The 25441-nt window shown below is 41.3% G+C and overlaps 2 protein-coding genes and 1 long non-coding RNA gene across 3 annotated transcripts in view; 1 reads left to right on the forward strand and 2 right to left on the reverse strand.

The window, feature by feature from the left end:
* fbln5 (fibulin 5) lies at positions 1-16506 on the reverse strand. Its single transcript, XM_032499733.1, has 11 exons — positions 16058-16506; positions 15860-15914; positions 15562-15610; positions 15093-15368; positions 7981-8103; positions 6178-6294; positions 5858-5974; positions 4631-4753; positions 3995-4121; positions 3677-3872; positions 1-1073 (listed from the first exon to the last, which is right to left on the reverse strand). Exons 1-11 carry the CDS (start codon positions 16099-16101, stop codon positions 912-914), a joined length of 1389 nt encoding a protein of 462 aa, XP_032355624.1. The 5' UTR covers positions 16102-16506; the 3' UTR covers positions 1-911.
* Positions 7677-25441, forward strand: part of LOC116669740 (uncharacterized) — a 26573-nt gene continuing 8808 nt past the window's right edge. Inside the window, exons 1-3 of the long non-coding RNA XR_004326844.1 lie at positions 7677-7841; positions 23111-23119; positions 23753-23754. This is a non-coding gene — a long non-coding RNA (uncharacterized LOC116669740). The remainder of the gene's footprint in view (positions 7842-23110; positions 23120-23752; positions 23755-25441) is intronic.
* Positions 16658-25441, reverse strand: part of trip11 (thyroid hormone receptor interactor 11) — a 27970-nt gene continuing 19186 nt past the window's right edge. The window contains exons 14-21 of the mRNA XM_032499694.1: positions 24923-25086; positions 24659-24762; positions 23843-23942; positions 22509-22590; positions 21719-21833; positions 19949-20071; positions 18603-18747; positions 16658-18206 (exon numbers count right to left, since the gene is read on the reverse strand). Coding sequence (XP_032355585.1) covers positions 17992-18206; positions 18603-18747; positions 19949-20071; positions 21719-21833; positions 22509-22590; positions 23843-23942; positions 24659-24762; positions 24923-25086 — 1048 coding nt within the window. The 3' untranslated portion in view covers positions 16658-17991. The remainder of the gene's footprint in view (positions 18207-18602; positions 18748-19948; positions 20072-21718; positions 21834-22508; positions 22591-23842; positions 23943-24658; positions 24763-24922; positions 25087-25441) is intronic.

A 25441-nucleotide genomic window follows, 5' to 3' on the forward strand; every position in this document is an offset into this window, starting at 1 on the left:
TTGCTATAGTGTCAGGTGTTTAGGGGCCTGCTCATGCCAGGGACAGTTGTGTCCATAAAAAAAACATTTAGCGTTTTTATTGTGTGCCAAAATCCTACAGATGTGGTGTCGCGCCTTCAAAATGTGATAATTCATATAATCCCAAATTTTGTTTTAGTACTTGCTCCTCCCAAAAATGGGTAAAGTGCTAATACAGCAAAGTGCTGTTGTAAATAAGATGTACTTTCTGGAGTTCAGGGGCACGTGCTCATGCCAGGGACAGTTGTGTGGTGAAGACATTTATTGGTCGAAAAGAAACCGTGATCAATAATTCAGTTAACGACTGGTTGTTACATCATTTCAAATATTGCCACTGCAAATGCACAATAACCCTTCTGCTCAGATACCCATCTCTCCTCCCGTCTCATAAAAAACAAACAGTGATCTGCTGGCATTCATGATACAATGACAGTATTTAAATTCAGGCATATGAAAGTTGCTTTCACAGCTTATCTGAAGGGATAAAAATTCACAGACAACTGCTGAAAATCGTGAGAAAAAACACACCTGTATTGTATGTATATACTTGTGATATAGTGAGGGTAATTTCCATCATTTTTTGGCTCATTTTCTAAATAGAGGATGTCAGAAATTGTACACCATAAATATATCTCTGTGTCGAAAGTCCTTATTGCAGCCATAAAAAGCTCAGTGTCCATTAAACCAGGGCGGGGATTCGAGCACGGGGGGTGCTTTCCCATCAGCCGGACATGGCTGAGTCTTTATCGGACGTGTCTTTCTTGAGGATGACACAATGACTTTTAAAAAAAAAAGAAAAAAAAAGGGCGATGAGCTGTCTCAAAGGAACATTACATCAATGCAGATGAGTGCAGCTTGATCCTGTGGTGGGCGCTGAGGTTGGTTGGGGACGCTCAGAACGGGTGCTCCGACACAAATACCGTCAGACGTATGATGGAGCTGCCTCTGAAGTTGATGACGTTGTTGACCGTGACCATCTCCAAGTCCAGCACCAACTCTCTGGGCCCCTTGATCGGCCGGGACAAGACGAGCGTGGCGCTCACGTTACTGGTTTGCTGAAAGATAAAGAAAGACAGGAGAGGCGTGTGAGGAATGAAAGTGCAGGAAACGCTGGAATCTGACAGCTGCACATGATGGACCAGATCCAAGCCCCAGGGATTGGTCGTATCATTTACATCTAGCAAACACAAGCACAAAAACCAAAAAGTTCCATAGTGTTTTTTCATAGAGAATAAAGCCAGAACAGGGTTGGATTAAAGAAAAACAGAAGGTAACTTGATAATTTAATTAATCATTTTATCATTTATACCGTTTATTGATCCCCAGTGGGGAAATTACAATTTACACTCTAACTGTTTTGTTAGTAATCACTACACACAGGCCTGAAATACACACACACACACACACATGCTCAGGACCTATTCATGCACAAATGGAGAGATGTCAGAGTGAGTGGGCTGCCTGAGCGATGGGGGGGGGGGGGGGGGGGATTGGATGGAAGGATATTGTTAAAGCCCGTGGTCTTTTAATCATGCCACAGAGAATCTGTATAGTATACCTTATGCTAATCGTCCTAACAAGACACTTTTAAGTCTGTATTTATTCTAAATCACCCTCCCAAATTCATTACACACACTTATTGCTCCATCTACTGGCCGAAATCGGGTGCATCATGTTTTACATCTTCCCCTTTCTTTGCAGCCCTTGTGCCCTACATATTTACTTTGTATATATAGTCCCTTTTTCACAGCAGACATGTTGACGTTGCATAGTAGGAAAAGTACAGGTGTTACTAATAACATCCTATACACATAACACTCTGTTGAAATGTCTCAAGCCTTTAGGCTTTATTTATTTTATTATTCATAGCGGTGGTTTTCCTACTGTGACATGACAAAATGTGGGAAAAGCCCCGTTGGTATGTCAACAAATGATATTAGAGCTGAAGAATTTCCATGGTGTGTATTCAGAATCACACCTGTAACACACCTGTGGTTTGGCTCAAAACTTGACTTAAGATCAGATGATAGCTCTATTTAATCTTTTAATGCAAGATGTTTAAACACAGACCTACCATGTAAAAATTAAAGAGAACAGAAAGTTGTTTGTGGGGATTTTTCATCTTTTGCGACTGAACACATTTACCATTTACACATAACCAGGCACAAATTTGGCATAGTGGTATACATAAATGTGTAATTACCCCAAGTCATGCTTTATTGTTTGATCAAATCAGTCCGTTTCTGGTAGTGCCACCCATGTATAACTGCATGGAGTTACAGCGCTTAAAGGGTCAAAAACATGTTCATTATTACAGTTGCCCAATTCAGAAAATTTGGTATTACTCCAAAATATGCTGTTTGATGTAATCCCAAAATGTGTTATTAGCTGGGAGGATGTTCAGAGATTTGAGAGCCCAATACACACTATAATAAATGAGGGACTGTGTCTTTAAATTGCTAAAAACTAACATGTTTTTTTCCTTAATGAAATGATGCTTGTGCTGAGTAATAATATTTGTGAATTGATTCTGATACAACTTGCTCATTGCAAACCTTGTGCATAAGCACCATGAGCACATCAGATCAAGCCAAGACTTGATATTGTTATTTTAGCAACATCATAAGGTAATTAATCAGCCATGGCTGTTCTGTTTCTGCACTACTACTGCACTACAGCAGTTTCCTTTCATGGCTGCAGTTACACTGGATTCTCTGGTGACTTCCTGCAGCTGGCGCTGTTTTCTCGTCTGTTTAGCCATGGGAGCTCTTCCTTACAATCCAGTTCTTGCTCTCTTTATTGTAAATAAACTGTTATTTGTAACTTGTACTAACCGTGCTGCTGTCAGTTACATAAAACCTATTAAACCTGCTTTTTTATCCCAGAGGATTTGCTTAAAACAACAAATGAAAATGTATTTACAACAGTATGTGACTGTCTCATGATCCGGCCTGCATATCGATTCAGGTTCATGAGGATTTTTGGCCTGCTTAATTGTGCATCAAACCAAAAAGACAGCAAACTGTTTTACAAACTGCAATTCACAACACTCAAAGCAGAAGACATGGAAGACTCAGAAATCAACCACCAGAGAATTTTCATATTCAGGCTGTGAAACAGGATGTTGTTTTGCTTGATTTGCTAAATTCCATGATGGCTAAGGAACTTTTTTGCCGACTTTTGGAGTTTTACTTGGACCCAACTGTAAGTGAGAAGGCTATGGCACTGCTACTACATTGCACATATCTATACATGTTGTTCATACACTGTTCATATTACATAGCCATATTTATTCTGCTCTTATAACACAGCATTATATTTCTCGTCCTGCCTAAGCACCAACTGTCCTATACTTGAACATCACATTGCACTTTTCTGCTTTTTTGCACTTCTGGTTGGACGTAAACTGCATTTTGTTGTCTTGGTACTTGACAATAAAGTGTGAAAATGACAATAAAGTTGAATCTAATCTAATCTATAAGAGACATGCATAGTCTTTTCTTAATTTAATAAAAGCATGTCAATGCACTATACATTTCTTGTCCTTGATGAGATTCTCTTTTTCCAGTGGGGCTCTTAGTGAAAACGTGTTTGACACCTCTGCTTTTAGGGCGTCGATGTGACGCTTCAGCAGCTCAGGGAGACCTGGAGTACTCACCCTCATGTAAAACTCTCGTCCTTCGTTGCCCGACTTTATCTGGAAGATGTAGAAGGCGCCGGGGTAGCGCGTGGTGGCCTGCATCTGGAAGATGTCTGCAGGCACACTGCGCCCCGACGACAGGTCCATGTGTCGGTACAGAATAGTGAAGGGTTTGTCCCTGCAGGCAGGGTTCTCAGCTGAACACATACACTGACTGCAGAGGAGGAGGAGGACACACACACACACACACAGAGCATAAAGACAAGCAATTAATGTAACTGTGTTACAGTAGGTGATGCTGTGTGATGATGAAGATACATGTTAGTAAGTACTCACTTGTCACTAACTTCGATGTAAGGAGAGTGACACTGTAAAGCATCCAGGCATGTATAGCCTCCCTGGAAATTGAAACATACTTGTGCTGTTGTACAGGTGTTGTTACCAGTGTCACATTCATTGATGTCTTTAAAATCAAACACACAACAAAGTCAGTTAAAACGTCCACATCATCATCATCATCATCATCAGAGAAACAACATTGAGAAAGCATCAACAGTACAGTTCATGAGAATGACCATACAAATGCAAAGAGATCACATACTAATACAACTGTTTTAAACATTAGCTGGTGTAAAAACAGATCAGTAAATATGCTATACATATTTGCAACTAGTCTAAATGCTGGATTAATATTCCTTAAATAAGTGTTGCAGGTGTGGGATTTTAAGCAAATAAAAAAAAACTTAAATATGACACATTTTAGGTGACTGGTGGAAAGTAGTACTGGCACAAATGGTCAAAGCAAGCAGGCTTAAATTACATTCTAAGCTTTTCTGATTACAAAAGAATTACAATACACAACAAGACAATTCACAGCAGCTTTTTGAATAATGTTTGCATTCATAGTTGCACAAATATTTGCATCTAAACTGCGTCCAAATTGACATTAAAAATGAACATTTATTCAGTTACCTTCACAACTCCTGCCGTCCTCATATACATAATATCCAGGCGGGCAGATGCAGGAGAAGGAGCCGGGGGTGTTCACACATCTGTGCTGACACAGAAACTCAGAGAAGCTGCACTCATCCAAATCTGCGAGGAATTAAAAAAAAAAAAAGGATTAATACTGATCAGAAAATGATTGTGAAGGCCACTGTGGAGGAAAAAGCTAAGTGGGTCACTTGTATAACTTGTTGATTCACTGTTTTATAACCATTATTATTATTTTGTGTTTCATTTATCAATTGTATGTGTTTCATTTATCAACTGTATAATTGTTTTGTGTTTCATTTATCAATTATATAACCTGTTTTGGTCACGTATCGAGCTCATGTTTTGAAAAGTTTGATCATGTTTTGAGGACGGCGCTCCTGTTTTGGAAACATGGTTTCGAGGCAGGTGCGCTGGACTCACCAAGGAATGGGCTGGTATGGGTTTTCCCCCCCCCCCCCCGCTCACACACCATCCTTGTTTGTTAAGAGAATAAAAAGACGGACAGTCTCTCGGTCCGACAGAGCCTGCCTGTGAGTCGCGTACGAGACGTCCAGCCACGTCGATGCGGGCCCTGCCGGACTGAACGGCTCTCCAGTCCTGTGTCGAGGTAAGAGCTCTGAAGTAGTGTATACTATGCATCACGTATGGAGTGCATGTCTGTTGCATGCTGTTTGCTTTGCTGTATTCTGTGGGGAATAAAGAGACATACAGTACGACCTCTGAGTGTTTGTCTGTAAAGGAGAGTGTACTTTACAGTGTGTAGTGACAGTGTGAGTTTGTTGCTCACAGCTGTGCCGTATTCTGTGGCAGGATAACGGGACAGTTAATCCTAGCAGAAAACGGTGTTTTGTGTTTATTGACAGTGTGAGTTTGTTGCTCACATCTGTACTGTATTCCGCGGGGGGATAAAGGGACAGGTTATCCTAGCAGTGTTTAGTGCTTATTTGCCTGCAGCCGACCACCCCGCGATCCTGTCTAAAGATTTCACAAAACAGCCACTCTCGGGCTCAGCGGTCACAACTACTGCCAAACAGCAACAGGGTCCTGGGTTTGAACCTAACCGGGTCAACAGAGACCAGATTTCCTACAGGTGCTGCCACAGTCCATAGACATGTTTTTATTTTTTATAACATTTTTTTTTTTTAGATCAAGGAATTGATCACCCATCACTAAAATATAGAAACCCTAAGCAGCTCGTCTCACCGATGCATGAAGTACCGTCGGCCGCCAACTCAAATCCCTCGTCACAGTTGCACATGAAGGAGCCGTAGGTGTTAAAGCAGCCGTGGCTGCACGGTTCATCTTCACACTCATCCACATCTGCAGGAACAACAGCGTTTAATACAACATTGGTACCCGCCATCGAAGTGTCTCTCTGTGTGAAAGCCACTTAAGAAAAGAAACAATGAGCCTGTGTTTCTTTACACAGGGAATTTATTGAGGCTGTGTGTGTGTGTGTATGTGTATGTGTATGTGTATGTGTGTGTGAGTGTGTGTGTGTGTGCGTGTGTGCGTGTGTGCACCTTGACAGGTCCTGCTGTCCGGGTTGAGGATGAAGCCGGGGTTACAAGAGCAGGAATAAGAGCCGGGGACGTTGGCACACAGCTGTTGGCAGTAACCATAGCGACATTCATCAATATCTGGTCAAAAAGAGAGAAACAAACTGGTTATGAATCACAACATACACATCTATCTACACCTATATACATGGGGGGGGGGGGCAGTAGCTCAGTCCGTAGTACGGACCACAGTATGGTGGTGGACTGGTAGCTGGAGAGGTGCAGTTCACCTCCTGGGCACTGCCAAGGTGCTCTTGAGCAGGGCACCGAACCCCCAACTGCTCGGGGTTCCTTTCCATGGGCAGCCCCCCCCCCCCACACTCTGACATTTCTCCCTTTAGTGCATGTATAGGTACCGAGCATGTGTGTGTAATTCAGGCCTGTGTGTAATGTGTTTAATAACAATAGAGTGTAAATTGAAATTTCCCCTTGTGGGACTAATAAAGGATACATTATTATCATTATATTTATTATTATTCTAATAGTGTAGGTCTGTGATATGAACCCAGCATCAACCTTTATTTTCTCACCTTCACGACTTCACTGCACAGAACATGAAGAGGGCGCTGTTCTAAAGCTTTTAGAGCTTGTAGAGCATTTTGTAAAGGAAGACAAGAAGCAGCATGGTCTTCTCTACACTACCCCACAGTGCTGAGTAATGTGGTATTCATTTTGGGACCTACACTCATACGCTTTCTTGGCCATGGTCTCACTTACTTTCAGTACAAAGTGTATCCACTATACTGCCAGATCAACTTTGTACCTTCAAGGCTGCCGTTGCATTTATTACAGTACTTAAAAAAAAGAAGAACAAACCATAAACCTCCTTGACAGGAACAAACCATCTCAATGAATAATTCCTCCCATAGTAATATGGTATGATAATTGTTCTTTTTGGAGATTTTAAGCAAAACCTCACAGACGTTTTGAATGCTAGAAGTCACTGAATATACATGATCCTTGTCACAATGGTTAATCACTGTTTGCCTTTCAGATTTTTTTCTCCAAATAACATGGCTTGTAAATAAGATGTCTTTTAGTCAACAAATGTTTGACTTTCAAATGTCAGAGCTTCCTTGAACACACCGCAATTTAAGGGAGTTGAACTTTAGTAATGACAGTAGTGCACAATAACAATGTTGGCTATGATGGATTAGCTTTCTCAAGCAAGGTTCATATGCAAGTCCAATTTTACAGCCTTCAACCCTTGTGTTGTCTTCGGGTCAAATTTGACCTGTTGTCCAAATGTCTTTATCAGAAATATGGGTTTCTTTTTAACTACCTAATTTTGATTCCCCAAAAATAACACAAATCATTCTATACAACGTGCTTCGCAAATATAACAATATCTGCTTTCATTGAATTTTCTGTTTTGTTAAATTTTGTGGCATTTGAAAAAAACAAATTGAAATTGTTTTGAAACAATATCTTAACTGAACATAGACACATGCCTTTCAGTGATTATCATTCCTTTAATAATAGTCTAAAAAAATCATAATGTCTGCTTTTTAACTCAACAATTAGGTTTAATTTCCCATAAATGAGGTTTATTGACCATGAATACCAAAAATAAGTGTAGATCTAGTAATGAGTTTGTGTCAGTGGTGTTTATACATGGCAGGGAAAACGTTATGCCAAAAACTGATTTTCAGTTTCGACCTGGGAGGACGATGCATGGAAGATGAATGAAAGACAACACAAGGGTTAATAAACTAACTGGTATACTTAGGACTTGTTCCTGGAATGGGAACATGCAAAACCACTCACCCTGGCACTGCCCCCCAATGAGCCAGAACCCTTCAGTGCAGGAACAGGTGTAGCCCCCTGCTGTGTTGATGCAGACCTGGGTGGGGTTACAGTGATGAGAGTTCGTCTCACATTCATCGATGTCTGGGACACAGAAGGAGCAGAGAAAAGGGGGGGGGGGGTTATTATTAATTGTTTCTTTTCTGTAGAGTGGAGAACGTAATGAACTAGATAGCTGGATAGATGTACTGTATACATACATATATACATAGAGTACATCCTTCATCATAATGTCAAATAACATTGTTACAGCAGTCAAATCACATAGAAGAATCCCAAAACAACATACGGACGTCAGTGTCCAATAGAAACATGTAGAAATAAAATCCTGACTATTTATACACTGTTCATTGATAGTGTCTGGTTGTATTCTGTACATGGTTGTTATTGTAAAATGATGGGACATTATGATGGGGACATTAGGAAAACCTATCAAATAGACATATAGCACATTAACTCCAAAACACATCTTAATAAATCATAAAACTCCGTTAGTTTTTCAGTATAATTATCTAAACAGGTTGTTTTTTTTGGAAGTTAGTCCTTAGATTCTACACTAAAGTGACACCCAGAGAGCCTGCTTATAAAAGGTTGAGTTAGGAAAAGTTGCTGCTTATGGAAGAATGTTGTACTGTATAGGATGTTAGAACAGAGGAAGAAAACAAATTACAGTGGGCGCATATTTCTGACTGAAAAGGATGAGTAAAAGGATAAGGTGGAAGCACATCGCTGATATTGATTTCCATGTGTTATGCTTTTGTATTTTCTCTCAGAAGTGTATTGTCTCTTTAGGTTTTGCTTTACTTCCAAGCAAGCCCCTTTATTAGTTTGACCCCTCTTGTTTCTGTGTTTGATTGGAGTGAGGAAGGGAACTTCTGTTTGGAAATAGGAGGTCCTTTTTCTATTTTACAGTTCTGATGCCATAATCAAATCAGAAAAGCTTCAGAGGCTAACTGTGAGGCTAACTTGAGGGTTACATGCCTTGCTCAAAAGCCTCCAGACTTCTGGCTTCACCAACGATCTTCTAGTCAAAAGTCTGTTTTTCCAACATTCGCTTTTCACCACCCTGGGTTTAAAATTAAACTCTTAACACAACAGCTAACATTTCGTTCCACCATCAATTTACAGTTGTTGTTTTTGCACAAGATTAAAGCCTCTCAGAGTACAATCTGAATTCCTTTTGACGCAGCGCACACACTACACCATAATAGCCATATTTCCTTATGAGGATATGACAAATCATAAATTCCAACTTCTGTTTATGGTTCTCAGACCATGAAGTCACCAATCTCTAGAAAAGCGCTGGGGGAAGTGGGTGGGAGTGTTTTCTTTGGACAGGCAGCTATGATAAGCAATAATGTGGGACTACTGCCCTTTGTGCCAACTTGGTTATGTACAGTATATATATATATAGATATACATACACTGTATATCTATAGATGGATTTCTATCTATCTATAGATGTACAGTATATATGGGTATAGAAGGCCCGGAGTGCTTGGCTGCTAGCCAACAGCTACATTGCCCCTGACACCTGCATGCAGTTACCAGTCAAAATCTCTCTGAATGGTCTTCATCTGCACCCCATGTGTAGCCCTACTGCAGAGATCAACACACACACACACACACACACACACACACACACACACACACACACACACACACCACACACACACACACACACACACACACACACACACACACACACACACACCCACACACACACACACACACACACACACACACACACACACACACACACACACACCACACCACACACCACCACACACACCCACACACACACACACACACACACACGAGCGTTTCAGTTCATCTCCTTATATGACTGTTTTATGAGCTGCCAACAAGCTTTGGGGTCACCGCTGACAACCCTTATCAGCTTCAGGGAGACATGACGGCCACATGTAGGACAACTGAGAAAACTTGAACAGTTGAAAGAGTTTGACATGAAATTTGTACACAAACGCATTCAAAATAATCCCCCGGTGACTTTTGATGCCAGGTCCTCTTAGTTACACCCATTAACTTGCCGGCCGTGTTCCTCATCTGCTCTCAATGCGCATGGAAAAAACACTGAATGTGCTTTTAGGCAACTTATAACTGTGATGAGAAAAATTTCACAGTCTTCTTAGATCTATTAACGTGCATTTTTGGTTTCAAAAACCTAAAGAGTTTGGACAAAAAAGTTTTCTCAAGCCACAGAGGAGCATGTAATCCTTAAGTGAAAACATGAAAATCCCCAAAACTGGAGTCATGAGCGGAAATGAGCAGCACAGTCCCATGTGAGAAGACAAAAAACTGTATCTGAACTCTGGATATGCATCATTTGACTTACAACACTCTGGGCTGCTGGTTCATATGACGGTGTGTAAAAGTGTGCTTGAGCAATCCATCTCCTGCTTAAAGGATCAGTTCACCCAAATCACAAAAACATTTTATCTGCCATTGTAAGTGTCTGGTTCTGCAGGTAGATTTGGTTTTATGCGCAGATGTTCTGAGGTCTACCAACACCAATAATACAATTTCATTTGTAGTATTAAAAAAGGATATCTGAAAAACTTTACATCAACATGTCTTTCGCCGTTATTCTTGATTATCTACAGACCGTTTTCATAGGGACTATTTCTTCAGGAGAAAGTGAAGCCTGTGTCCACATACTTCTGGTCTAAAGGAACAGTTCAGAATTTTGGGAAAGACACTTATTCGCTGAGAAGATTGATAACACTCTTGTATCTGTGTGTTACATAAAGATGGAGCCAGGAGACGATTATCTTAGCTTAGCATAAAGACTGAAAACAGAGGGTTGACAGCTAGCTCAATTTCGTCTTTTAACAATAATATCCCCCTACCAGCATTTCTTCATCTTGTTGGTTTAATCCATACAAAAACATTTCTGGTCGCAAGTTGGGCCATACTATTTTTTTTAATGTTTATTTTTATTCTTTCATTTTTGTTTGGATTAAACAAATGAGATGCACCGCGATATGTTACGTGTTAGTTTTTCCTTGTTTCCTGTAGCTTCATGTTCACCCTACCGACATGACAGTGGTTTCAATCTTCTCATCTAATGCTCGGCAAGATGGCAAATAAGCATGTTTGCCAAAATGTCTGACCATTGTTTTCAGGAAGATCTTATAGCATACAATGACTATTTCCAACTTTGAGCAAACAGTTTGGGGAAGACTCTTTCCTGTTTCAACACGACAATGCACCCATCCACAAAGCCAGGTCACCAAAGACATGATTGGTGAGCAAGAACTTGACTGGTCTGCACAGACCCCATCCAACAATTTTGGAACTCTTTACACTGACTGCAAGCCAGGCCTTATCACCCGACATTCTTCTTCTTGCTAAAAACGGATGCCGGATATTTCAATTTCCTTGCGGGAGTCGTCCCAAAAGGATTAATAAAGAGCATTCTAAGGCTGAATCTCATTTCTCTATCTTACACAGATAACATCGGCCTCTGCACCACCAAAGTGAACATAAAATATGTAAATATATAAATGCATGTGACACTGTTGTCAAAACCCACACATTTGACAGACAGAGACGGCATCATGGAAGTCTGTGATCAATACTGTATGGTGATGTAACCAAGTGGTGTCCCATTTCATACGGGTACGTTTTCACCCCTACCCCTTACCCCTTGGTTTCAAGGGTCAAGGGGTAAGGGGTAAGGGGTAAGATGGAGAAATGGGATTCAGCCTTAGTCTAAGTCTATTATTGGCCAACCTCACCAATACTCTCGTGGTTGTTGGGTGCAAATCCCTGCAGCTTGGCTCTGAAATCTATTGGAGCTTCCTCCCACAAGAGTGGAGGCTGTAGCAGCAGATTAGCGCACATAGTTTTAGAATTAGATGTTCAACAGTTGGGTGTCCACTTAATTAAATGCCATATAGTGTATCTGCATGGTTAGATAGCACACAATGTAATGTATTTTTGTAAAAAGTGTGATATGCTAAACAGATGGGCTCCAGAAATTAGTCAAGAGAGGGATGGGACTATTATTTAACCATAGCTCTGCTTGTATAAGGGCTTTGTAGTGCTATCTGACCTTGGAGAAAAAGAAACCCACAAATGCATAAATGCATAGCCGAGGCCCGATTTGTTTTGTTCTCCCAGACTGGTGACAGTGATATTAGTGGAGCGTAGTGCCATTAACTTAAAGACAAAGTCAGGTTTGTTGCAGGTTCAGACAGGAAGTCACAGTCTGTGTAATTTCTGCCCCAATGCAGCCTCAAGGAACAACCCATTACATCACTACACAGAAACACACACTCACAGAAACACACACACACACACACGCCCCCCTTTAGGGGTGTGAGGACTTGTTACAAATGACCACCACAAAGATTTGGCAACAAATGACCTCATCTTTGGCACTGTGATGGTGTAGTTTACCCAAACAAGGTTGTGAGCTGATCCCTGACAGGCCTTCTCCCCCACAAAAGAGAAACAGTCCGTATTTGTGCATGAGCTAAACTCTGAAGCTCTCTTTTGAGGGAAGAAACTGCACTATATGTGTATATATGTGTATATGTGTGTACATTTTCCACTCATTACGTGGTCACGGCTGATTTACCTAAAACACCACAAATGGACTTCGAGGAGGTTGTGTTAAACAACTTGTCTTGGCGGGACACACTGGGGAAATGAGGTTAAGAAGTATTTAAGACAGTTGTGGGAGGAGGGGGTCTCTTGTGGTTGTAAAATCAATCGCAAAACAGAAATGTCTCCACCGCGAGGAGCTGAAGGCCCCTCTGCTCCGGCTGGGTGTGGGCAGACATGACGCGGCACCGAGCATCAAACAACACGTGTCCCTGTGATCTGATAGATTCATGCATTTCCCTGGAGTTCAACCATAATCTCCTATGACATGTACTAAATTCCTGGCATCGCGTCACCACGTCCATGTAGTTTCACTCGAACACGTGATTAACAGCAGGAGGCGGCAGATGTCGGGAGTAACTTTCTCAAAACATTCACATCTTCGGAGCAGAGTCTCTGCAGAGATTCAGCAAAGGGACAGGACGCAGCAAACAGCTGCAGCGAAAGACACACATCATCCACTCTGGCAGCTAATAATGCAGTAATGATGAAACTCACTACACATGCATTCTCTCTCTCACTACAATATCTCCAGGAGAGCAAATTTGAAAACAGTTCCTATGATGCATGTGTCCCCAGTTACATATGCAAACGGTGACAAAGGGGTTTAACCCTCCTGTTGTCAAATTTGACCCACTTTCAAAAAGTTTCTATATCAGAAATATGGGTTTCTTGCAACCAAATTGTCAAAAGAAATAAGGTGGATGGTTCCATACAACGCTCTTCACAAGTAATATGAATGATCAGTTTCACTGAATTTGGTTGTTTCGTTCAATTTTATAGCATTCCAAAACGTTGGAAATCCCGATGAAGTGGAGAGAAAAAAAAGTGTTGAAAAAGACGACCAAAGAAGTTTTCGTTTAAAATTTTGAAGCAAAAAAAAAACAAATAGTTACATGGTCAGCGGGGAAGACAACACAAGGGTTAAGGAGACGTAGCGTCATTTGAATCTGATCCCGCTCCTCATCGGTAACCACGGCGGCTGCAGCAACAGCAAACTGACTTCAGGCTCATTGGCTGCACTCACTGTCTGTGATGAATGGGAGAATATGCTGACCCACTGTGAATAACTAAACAAGGTCTGTGTGTGGCTGCTGTAAACAAGCAACTGAAAAAACACTGAGCAGCACTTTTGGGAAATGCTGAAGACTTTTAATAAATAAGATCCAGTGGTATTTCCTCCACATTCTTAAATCTGTTTTGAAGACGAGAAAAGTGAAGGTTGCAACACTGCCTGTTTCTGCATCAGTGTTATTTGACGTTTTTCTCCTGCTTAAAAGGACCAGTTCACCAAAATCACAAAAAAAAACATTTCCTCTGCCATTATTAGTGTCTGGTCATGCAGGTAGTTTTGGTTTGATGTGCAGATGTTTTGAAATATCTACCAATCCAGTAATCCAATTGAATTTGTTCTTCACAGATCATTACAAAATATCTGAACAACTCAACAGCAAAATGTCTTTTGTCCTTGTTCTTGATTATCTACAAACCTTGATGTAAACGGTTTTCATAGGGACCGTGTATTTGGGAGAAAGTGAAGTATGTGCATTATCTGGTGCACCCCTGTCCACTTACTTTTTGTCTTAAAGGTCCCATGGAATAAAAATGTCTCTTGTCTCTTGCTGTTTTTTTTTAACATTAATATTAGTTCCCCCAGCCTGCCCATGGTCCCCCAGTGGCTAGAAATGGTGATAGGTGTAAACGAGCCCTGGGTATCCTGCTCTACCTTTGAGAAAATGAAAGCTCAGATGGGCCGATCTGGAACCTTGCTCCTTATGAGGTCATAAGGAGAAAGGTTACCTTCCCTTTCTCTACTTTGCCCGCCCAGAGAATTTGGGCCACCCATGAGAGAGAGACATCGTGGCTTTCAAACAAACAAAGTGGCAGTTGGTCAAGGCCACACCCCAGCCTCCACCACCTTTTTGGCTTGTGACCGCTTGACACATTTCAGATGTCCATCATCAAAAAGAGACATTTCCCCTCTAAATTTCTCAGCTGGTTTCATTTAAATAACTGTTGGAGACCCAACGATGTGATCCAATATTTTACAACAAAAAACAATATTAGAGTACAACTAAAAAATGTGTCATTTAGAACTTAGCTTTTTCTTCATTCCATTAACCATCTCAGGACACCTTAGATTTAGCTTGTGACCCCCTGGACTAAAATACCAAACTATGTAAAGCAGTTAAAAGTACTGATAACACATTTATGTCATTCATTGTAATGTCTCAGTCACAGGTCAAAAAAGTACTTTCACTTTTTAATTTTACTTTTCTAATTCTTAAAGCACATTCTGCTGATACTTGTGATTTTTTACTGTAAGTATGATTTTGATTGCATGACTTACTTGCAGTAGAGTGTTCTTACATTGTTGTAATGGCACTTTTACTCACAGTTATGAAAGGATCTGAGCACTTATGTGTGCAGTTATCACTCACCATTACAGGTGCCATCCTCTGCAGGAGTATATCCCAGGATGCACTGCGCAGTGGTCCTCACTCTGGGGTAGCTGGGTTCCACAGACCTGGGAAGACCTGGGAGGAAGGTGTCTCCGCCCGATGGGTCCGGGTAGACTGACTCAGGCAGGGCCGGGGTCTCCGGTCTGTACGGCTGGTTGTACAAGCTCCTCGGGATGCACAGGTAGCCTCCGTTCTGGTTCACACAGCGCATGTCTCCTCGGCAAACATCTGGCAGGGTACGGCACTCGTCCACATCTGGAATACAGAGCGGCGCACAGATAAGGGCATTCCTGCATCCAGAACATCAAGGGGCTTGTGATCCATTCGCTTGTCATTAGGTTAGTTTGGGAACTCAGTTCTCTTCCCACTCCACTTTGTTTTACTCTATAAAAGTGTCTCCTATGACATGCCCACAGGGTATCAAAACACAAGAACAGATGTCACTCACCTACACACTGTCTCGCCCTGCGGTCATAGGCAAAACCTTCTGTGCAGGTCTGAGGAGAGATGATCAAGAAGCTCTTTGAGTGTTTGAAATCTCTGACAAACTATCCATGAAATAGGATTTAAGCATGAAGTTGTATGTTACATTTTGCCATGCTGACTTTCTGACAGTTTAATCACAGTTTTCTTTGATCATTAAAGCTATTCACTACATCAAAATGAGATGGCACATTTCCAGACCATGACCCTTAGGTCTGGATGAATGAAATCCATGAAAACACTGAGGGAAGGTGCTGTGTTACCTGTCCATGTCCAGACTGGATGCAGAGCAGAATAAATACCAGAGCTGCCAACATCCTGCAAAGAGGGAAATTCAAGTTAGAGACGAGCAAAGACCAGGAACTCGGTCCAAGCAGCTCGTTCCATATTCATTCAAACACATGACGAAAGCAACAACTCAACTAACTCCGTTGCGCAAAGAAAAAAGACAGATTACTGACCTTGCAGAAGAGCTAAACTTGAAGCCACGTATTTCAAAAAGCATGCTTTATGGTTTCTCAAAATAAAGATTTAGATGCCCTCGCCACCACCCTGCAAGTCTGTCGCTACCCCCCAACTATGCGCCTTTACGCGAAAGCCGAGACCAGGTTCTCATTAACCGCTGTCTGGTGGAGCTGAAGCTTCGGGTACATTGACCAAGTGTCGCAGGAATGCCTTTTTCAAAATGGACTGGTCTGTTTCTGCTCCACTCTGTCGGCTCTACACATTATTTAGCAATGCAAATTGACTGGCCCCCTCTGAGCACATTCACAACAGCTGGATTCAATCAGGAAGAGCCAGCCCCCTCCGGTCAGAGCGCAAAGACAGCGGCGCACTCACTCCAACAAGCTGCTACTCCAGCGCTGAAAAAGGCATAAAGCATACACAGTGGGTGTCTGTTGTCCTAATACCATAAACAGCAGCCCCGCCCCCGACCCCCATCCTCATACAGCTGAATGACACTGCACATCTGGCGCAGACGATCCACGCTGTAGTAGCCACATCTGGTTTGCCTGAATGCGCGTTAGAGGGAAGAAAAAAAAAGACCAAACGCCCAGCAGTAAAGGGTCAGCAGCAGTTCCTTTATTTGATTTGAAATTCCAATTAAATCACAGATACTAACCTTGGTTAAAGATCATCCAAGTTCAAGGTAATCCAACTCCTTTTTTGACACGTCTGAGTTTCAGATTTCACTTCTACAAAAATTATTTTACAGTTTTACAGTTTTTAGATTGGATCAATACACCTGGAGAAATCCTGTAACATTCCTTCTGCAGCACCTGATGGATGTTTATACAAAAATGTAGAGCAGCTCAGTTGTGCACTGGCCAGCTCTGGTCAGGTAAAACCTTTTAAATGTGCAGTTTTTACATTTTGTAAATATATATTTATATTAACCATTTACAATCCTGATTATACAACTATCTAATTAGCAAAAATGCAGGCACTTATCTTCCAAAATTCCTTAGTGCCTATAAATAGGAAAAAAAACGCCACCCATTACATATATATATATATATATATAACTATATAATAGTACTTTAACATATGAGCCGTCTCAAGCCTCTGATCTACCACAATCTGCAGTTACAGCCATAATTACAATGCTTGTTGCATATCACAGTCTGGTCGTCTGGAAAAGACAAGATTTAGCAAAAATGTCTTTATGATTTCAACAGATGTACTGAACCACATAAATCTCTACGCAGACTACTGCTGCCAGAGATTTTAGGCAAGTCCTGGATCAGAAACAAGTCACTGAAATGTTGAAAAGAAACACACAAAAAAGGACTCAGAAGACGAGAAAATAAAAGTTGTTCAATGCAAGTCGAAGGAGGGAAACTGAAAGGCGGGAGACGTTTACTCTTGCAAACAGAGGTGATGATTGGACTCAACCCCACATGGATAGAACTGCACACAGCAAGTTTACACGGTCACTTGTGTTCAGAACTGGTGCAATGAAGAAGGCTTAACTCATACTAGAAAGGGCTGTTTCTATGAAAATCAACAGCGGTGTTTCTGTAATACTGGATGAATGACCCACGAATTGAAATCTCATCCTTTTTGCATGTAGAGTCCTTTGATTATTTTCAACTTGTGGATCAACACGCAAAAATAAAGTTGAGACGATTGTGTTAAGAGAGAGTGTTGCATAGAACAGTAACCGCAGGTAAAACTGAATATAAAAAAACTAAATTTTGTTTTAGTAAACCCAAAAAAGGGGACTATTAAGCCTTTAAGAATTCTCTGATCATTTTTATTTAAAAAAAGAAAAAGAAAAAAAGGAAAAAGAGCAGCAATAAGTAGCAGAACTGCTCAAATATCTCAAGTCTGCGTAGTGTAAAGTTGTGATGGATGAATTAAGATGTCTATCTGGAACTGGTTCCGGGACCGGTCACTGCTTTAACAGGTCTTTGAGCACAGCGCCACCGCTGGCCTCGGCTGAGACGGGCACAGGTGTGAAGGTGGGCAGGTTGTCAGAGATGGGCTTCATGAGCAGGTGACCTCCTGAGCCGCCAGAGCTGGAACCGGCCAGCAGGGGCACCGCAGCAGAGCGGGGGGCCAGGAAAGGATTGGACTCGCCGGGCCGCTTGCTGAAGGCTCCGCCTCCTGTCAGGAGAGAGGTGGACGAATAAGGTTTGAAGTGTTTTAAAGATGAGAAAGAACAATCTATTTTCTTTTATTTCTGTATGCCCTTGTTGTTTCATGTGGCCAACCTTATTCATAGCTTTTAATTCCACGCTTAGTTAGTTAGTTAGTTTTTAGATTGTAGAATTCAGTTAGTAATTGCTTACGGAACATTTGTTTTTCACTTGCTTAGGCGAGATTTCTGTAAGTCCCTTAGGGTTTTCTTAATCTCACCTGCACAAGCTTTCATTTTTCTTGTGTTTCTGTTGCCTTGATTTTACTGTGCAAAATAAATACTACTACTACTAACAACGCCTCCTGTCTTGACATGACTGATTAATCCCACGAGAGGAAGAACCATCCTGGAGGGTTGTTTACCTGCAGCACCGCTGGAAGCAGCGCCGCCGGTTCTACCCTGAGGGGGGGCGTTTAGAGGCTTGAAGTCCTGGAATGGAAGCTTTGGTGCGGGCATCGAAGGGGTCGACTCAATCTCCAGGAACTTCACAAACATCTCGGAGAATGACTGCAACAACAAAAAAGGACAGGACAGTGTGACATCGCTGCTGCTGAATTCCTGAGGTATTTTCAAGAGGACATTCTGCTTTCCATACTAAAACAAGGAGTCCAAAATGAAGAGTTAGCTTCAGAAGAGCACTGTGGTATGGATTCAGTGTCCTTTTCAAGAACATCATATCGGAGTACACAATTGCCAGATTAAGAATTGAATGGGTTTTTTTTACCAGCTACTCTGCTGCCATAACTGTCTCCCAGCACAGGTGGGTATGAATACTGCAGTGGCTAGATTCAAATTCTGGGTTTGTGGGGTAGTGTGTATGCTGCTGTGACTTAATTTGAAGGGCACATGTTAACACATAAACAGTAATATGTATCCTTTTTTTTTTTTTTTTTTTTTACTTCTTGAAGTGTTGAAGTGAATATATTTTAAAAGAAGTAAATATGTTGCAATGTATTATTTTGAATGCTCTTTCTATAAAAATGAAATGTTTCTTTGACAGAAAGTAGAATACACTTACATATACACTTATATTTTACAGGACTTACATTGGAAATACTTCATTTTCTTCCCTTTGTTTACCTCCAGTGTTCTTGCTGTATAGGTGACTTTATGTTTTAAAGTAAAGGTAGTAATACTTTTACATGTTTGGAGCAAACATTTTTAATTTCTTTTAATACATAGATAGATGCAAAGTGTTTCAGAGCATGTGTGTGACAATGCTGCCGTGTAACTTGCAGTGCAAGTGAATTGCACACATTGCTTGTTACCATGTTGGCCACCCTGGAGCATTGTGCGACTGTGTTACACAGCAACAGAGAGTACGTATGCAAACCGGACATTGTAAATACTTTGCTTCTCAATTGCAGGCGTGTCAGGTTATGTCTGGATTATTTTTATGCATTTCATGAGAATTTCCCTTATCATTTTTGCAATTGATGGTGTGCATATTATGCTTTCTTCTTCTCTTTTCACTCTGGGAAAGCATAGAGACCGTGTGAATGCTTTGCTTCTCTGTAATAGCAGGGAAGTTATGCTGGTTCCATGTCTGTAGCCTTGTGATAACGTGCTGAAAGAAAGTCCTGGGAAGTGTGGTCCGTGCCCATTATACAACAAAAAGCAGAGTTAGAGCTGTGTTAGGGTATAGCATGCTCTATAAAGCATAAACAGTGTGCTCTGTTTTAAAACATCTGAATGAGGAATTTGTTACCGTGTTGAACCCTTGGCCACTGGTGGGCCTTGGGGGGGTGTTTGGGGCACTTTGTGCCCCTCTTCCTCCCAGCCAGTTCGACATCCATCCGGTGACACCGTGCCGTCCGTCCTCCTCTAACATCTGCAGATGGGAGGTAAGGAAGTGCAGACAAATACTATTGGATTCCTAGAAAGTCTCCAAATCATTACAGACACCTAATATTTGATGAAGTACAAGAGCGCAGGTACAGTAAATGTTAAGAGTCTCATACAGTTCATTTAGACAATTTTATAGAGTAGTTTTACTTTGGTTTTCAAAGAGGCAGTCAGATTATTTCAGTTCTAATTGCCCTTGGTTTCCTTTCTGCCTGCCACCACTTTCTGGAAAATTATTTTGTGGATCCACTCACTGGTTAAGCTTATATACAGACTCTTTGCTGACAGTCCACACTCGTATGGCTTTATTATTCACTGTCATTCATACTCCCTAATTATCTGCCCCAATTGGATTCAGTTTGAGGGACCCCATATATAGAGTGTACGGCTCACAGCTTCGGGTTAAAAAAGGCAGCAGAGAGGGGATACTAGCCGATCCAATGAGCCTGAAAAGTCGTCTGGTTTTGTGGGACACTTGGCTGCCGTAAATAAGGCTTGAGTGGAAAATTTAAATAGCATAAACAGGGGCTGAGGGAGAGATGAAAAAAAAAGAAATGGAACAACCTCCAACACAATAAAAAAAGGGTCTTCTGAGGAGTTGTAATCGCATTTGCCCACTCACTCTGTTTTCCTGTAAGAGTATTGGGTAATATACTCTGGAATAGTTGGACGGAGCCCCTGAGGGCCCCTGCCAGACGATCTGGATGAGATAATGCTTTCGTTTTCAGGACAGAAGATTTTCAGGGGCTGCCGGAGTTAAATGTTACAGAAGAACAGCGAGTTTTGAGGCTTGACTGTTTATCTTTGCAGGACGTGTTGAACTAATTAAACAAAAGTCGGTTGTCTAAAGACTGACCTGGGACAGGGACACTATGTACATACTGGACTTGCCTCAGGATTAGGCCAAAAGCCTTTAAAGAGTTTTGGAAGTTCTGTTTAGCAATTATCTTGTTAATTGTTTATCTATCTATGTCGGCAAGCGTTTGCCTGCCAACGCTGTTTGTCATTTAAGTCAGTCTCAGGACATTTTTCATATACAGCAGGTCTAGATCATGCTCTTTAATTTACAGAGAACCAACATTTCCCCATGAGAAAGAATTTGGCAAGAGGGCAAGGAAAAACAAGGAAAGGGCAAGGAAAAAAAGTTTCCTTTTGGGGACGTCATTTGAAATTGGAAAAAATTTGAAGTTGGAAAAAAGGAAATAAATTGCAATATATTGCAGAATATTGCAATATGTTTAAAATCGCAATAATATCGTATCGTAGCATAAGTATCGTGATGATATCCTATCGGGAGGTGTCGACTGATTCCCACCTCTAGTATGTAGTTACGTTGTGTTTTATATACACTGTGGCCCAACCAAAGATACTAAACTAATAGTACGTGTATTTGTTAAATACATAAAAATGTATATAATGAAATTATTATACACTTAATGTATTAGTGTGGTGATGCGTCATTCATTTATTCCCAATAAGGCACAATGCCACAAACATTGCTCACTGACTGTTAATGCCATTATACCGTAATACATTTTTTTTTATTAATAGCAGTTGCTGCCTAAAAACATGATTATGTGAATATGTGATTGCTTAGGTAAATACTTTCAATACGAGTCAAGGACGCTCTCACCTTATCAACATCTTCTCTGCTCAGTCCCAGAACACTTCCCATGAGCCTCAGCACATCGGAACGCTTGGCTTTAGGTGTGTGGAAGTATCCCAAGAACAGGTTACGCATCAGGACTCTGGAAACAGAACAAGATCAATAATAAGGCATGAGGCAGTTCAAGACCTCAGTCCCATCTCTATACAGCTGCCTGCATTACAAATACACGTGTTCATTTCAGTTGTTTAATGTGTTTCTCCAGGGAGACTGAGAAGCACAAGCTTTATTTGGAGTAATTCAAGGGCTGTACAAAGCGTGAGAATACATAGTTTTCCCAAAATTGTGGCTGTCCTGTGAAAATCAGCCATCTCCAACTTTTCAGGAGCTAAAACAGCCCTATTTTCAGTTTTGTGACAATTTATTTTTGCAGTAATGGTCAATGGCTTTTGTAATGGTTTATGTAGATAAAAAAACACCTATTTCATTTAAACAATGAAATATCCCCAAACTTGGAGATACATGACCTTCTTAGCTGCAGTTCCAGGCGGGACCCAGGTGCGTAATGAGTAATGGGTCAGGGCGGCCCGCCCACTTTACTCACTGCCCCGTCCAGCCAAGTTTGATCAAAATACGTTTTGTTATGAAAAATATTCCAATGTATGTAAAAACATTTTCACACTGCAGCTTGACTTTCTACAATCCCTTGAAACTATGGGAGAGTAATAACGAAAAACCATAAGTGTTCTTAATTATAATCTCATTTAGAGGACTAAAATTAAAATGTAAGATTTAACCCAGATAGGACTGAACTCACTTGTCTATCTTCCCCTCCGTGTTGTTTAGGAGGTTCATCAGTTTCCTCTGCGCCTCCTCCAACATCTCCTGTCTCACTTCCACTGAGACACAGACACACAGACACACACAGACACACACAGACACACACACACACACGTTTTTTTTAATCTTCTGAAATGATGTCCCTGTAGCTCATAACGTTTAAGTCAGAGCACTAAGCGGCCGATTTTAAGAAAAAGAAATACTCCACAATCTTTGATGAACTCAGAAAGTAGTTTAACAACTCACTGCTGTTCTGAATGTATTTCAGAAGCATCAAAGAATTTTCTCACCATCTGGATGGCTATATAATACATATGATACAGAAATTCTTCCAACCGTTTCATGTTGCGAATATATTGCCTAGCCAAGTACTTGGACCTGGCCTTGCTCAACACAAGCAAAATATGAACTTTTTTTTTTGGATGAAAATATAAATGTTAGAAAGTCAATATATGCCAACATAATTGATGACACTAATACACTAAAATCTTTTTATATTGTGCTGCGGACAGAACTTTTTTCCCCTCCAGGTGGTTGAAAGAATCTGGAAATACTGCTGTAAGAGAATAAAGCTCTAAGACTTGTTAAGTGAGCTTCTGAGTTGCAAGGTCATCGGGTATTTATTCATCAAAATATTGGATTCTTTGCTTCTAATGTTTGAGAGGCAAAAACCGGGGCTATGTGGCACATAGCAACGTTATCCTCTCATTGGCGAGGCTGTGGATCAGAACATTCGCACGGCTACCCAACTATTAATAGATCCAATGTAAATGTTCCATAGGTGACTGATTTGTTAAGCAAATATATGGCTTCATATCGGGTCTGAACAAATGCAATGTCTGGACAGGCAGAGAGGGGTGAAAAAAAAGAAACAGTCTAAGAATTTACTGTGATGTAACGGCCAAGCCAGAGAGTGATAAGAGTGAAATCTGCTGAGGGTGACACAAAAAATAACACAGGAGAACATAACCCAGGAGGCGACTAGAGTTTCACATGCATTCGGACTATAATAAGGACACGGGCACACTAAAATGAAAACATAAGCCTGGGAGAAAGAAAAAAGAAGTCAATGTTCTCAGACTGCCTGGGCCAGAGAAAGGCAGCGCAGGATGGCAGATGCACAACATTTGAAAAGAAAGTGGTACAGTGGTCTTTAAACCAAGCCGACATTATTGCAACCATGTGAAGATACTTTGATTTTGCTGTAAAAATAGAAGGCAGACGTTTATAGGGAGTTTTGTCAAACATTTCTATTACTCCCTTAGCAGACGTGTAGGAGTAAAAAAAAAAAACAGCTCAGCTGCTGCTCACCTTGTTTTTTCAGCTCTTCAATTTGCTCCTCGTTTAGATCGAGCTGATCGGTGAGGCGCGACGCTGACTCCAGAGCAGCGTTGGCTTCATCGAGGTTGATCTGACAGAGGGAGAGGGAGAACACCGTCAGTTATAGAGCTCAACAGCGTGGCTCTGGAAATCAAAATCCGGTTGATTTTCTCCATAAGGATTTAGATCATTAGGCATGTCTAAAACATCCGAGGCAGACTGAGAACAAGCTACGAGGTCGTGTAACAAAAGTTACTGTTCCTTTAAAAGCTTTGTGTCAGTATGAAATCAAACTTGTATACAGAAAAACGTGTTTTATTTGCAATCTTATGGAGAAAAACTACACCTACCAACAATCCTATGGGCAACAGTAACGTCTCTGATTGGTCCAACTTGCAGTGACCATGGAAACATTTTCAGTACTTGTGCAAGCAGCTAGATCGAGCTTGTACCATTCAAGTCTATTATAGTTTGTACCTTTTTCAAAATGTTTTTTTGTGTGCACAGAATCAAATGTTTTACATTCAGGAGCATCTTGTAGCTGTCTGGCTTGGTATCAAGCTTAAAACTCTTTATATGAGGCATTTTTGAAACTTCAATTAAAAAAATTGAATGGGGAAAAAAACACTTCTGGAACCAGAACCGTTAAAAAAGATGGCGCTCTATTATGGCTTTCATATAACAACAGCTTCAGCTGTCATCAAGAAATATGTCATATGTGGTTACTTTGTGGCCTTGCTACTGCTACGTGTCAAATGTAAATAAAAGGGAATGACTTCTCTGATCTGTTATTGATTGCTGGTTTACCTGAAGGGCGGATGCTTGATCTTCCAGCCTCTGAGCTTTTCTTTTCCACTCGTCCTTCTCCTTCTTGTGCCTATCAAGCTCTGCCGAGTACATGGCTTTCTCTTCTAATGGGGGAAAAGACAATTATTACAGGTTACATGGAATTTCATTGCAAGATTGCGTTACAAGATTGCCTCATCATCACTACCACAAGGTTCTCTGTAAAACCAAAATACTAGACACTATTAGACTACCAGAGTCGTCATGTTGAAGCCGCTGACTTGCCTTGTTGGAACTGCTCTAGCACCATCTGCAGGTTGGAGAGTGACACTGCATACTGGTTGACCTGCTCCTGGGAGGTTCTGAGATGGATGAGGGCTTCGTCCCTCTGCTTCACCGCTCCACTCAGCTGCTCCTGCAGAGACTCCACCTGCATGCTGGCCTGTTGGCTGGAGCCAGAGGACCAAAGAGCAGAAAAAATGTCAGGAAACCGGCTAACAAGGTAGCGATGGAGTTTTTTTACACTGTTGTCATGGCCGGGCCCGGCAAAAAAGAAGCAGAACTAGGAAAGGAATTGTCGGGGGAACAGAGAAAGAGGAAACGGCAGACTGACTGAGCGAGGAATCAGACACAAGCAAACATAGGAGCTGCCAAAAATCTATTCCCAAGCTGTAGGGAGGGGGGGGCGTAGGGAGGGGCGGCTCTCTAGAGAAACCTGTCAGCAAAAATGAAGAAAACGGCCAAAGAAGAAATAGACAAAACTCCATGGCGCCTATTTAATACACATTTGTTTTATTTTATGCT

This window comes from Etheostoma spectabile, chromosome 20 (genome assembly GCF_008692095.1).
Source record: "Etheostoma spectabile isolate EspeVRDwgs_2016 chromosome 20, UIUC_Espe_1.0, whole genome shotgun sequence".
NCBI classification, from domain to species: domain Eukaryota; kingdom Metazoa; phylum Chordata; class Actinopteri; order Perciformes; family Percidae; genus Etheostoma; species Etheostoma spectabile.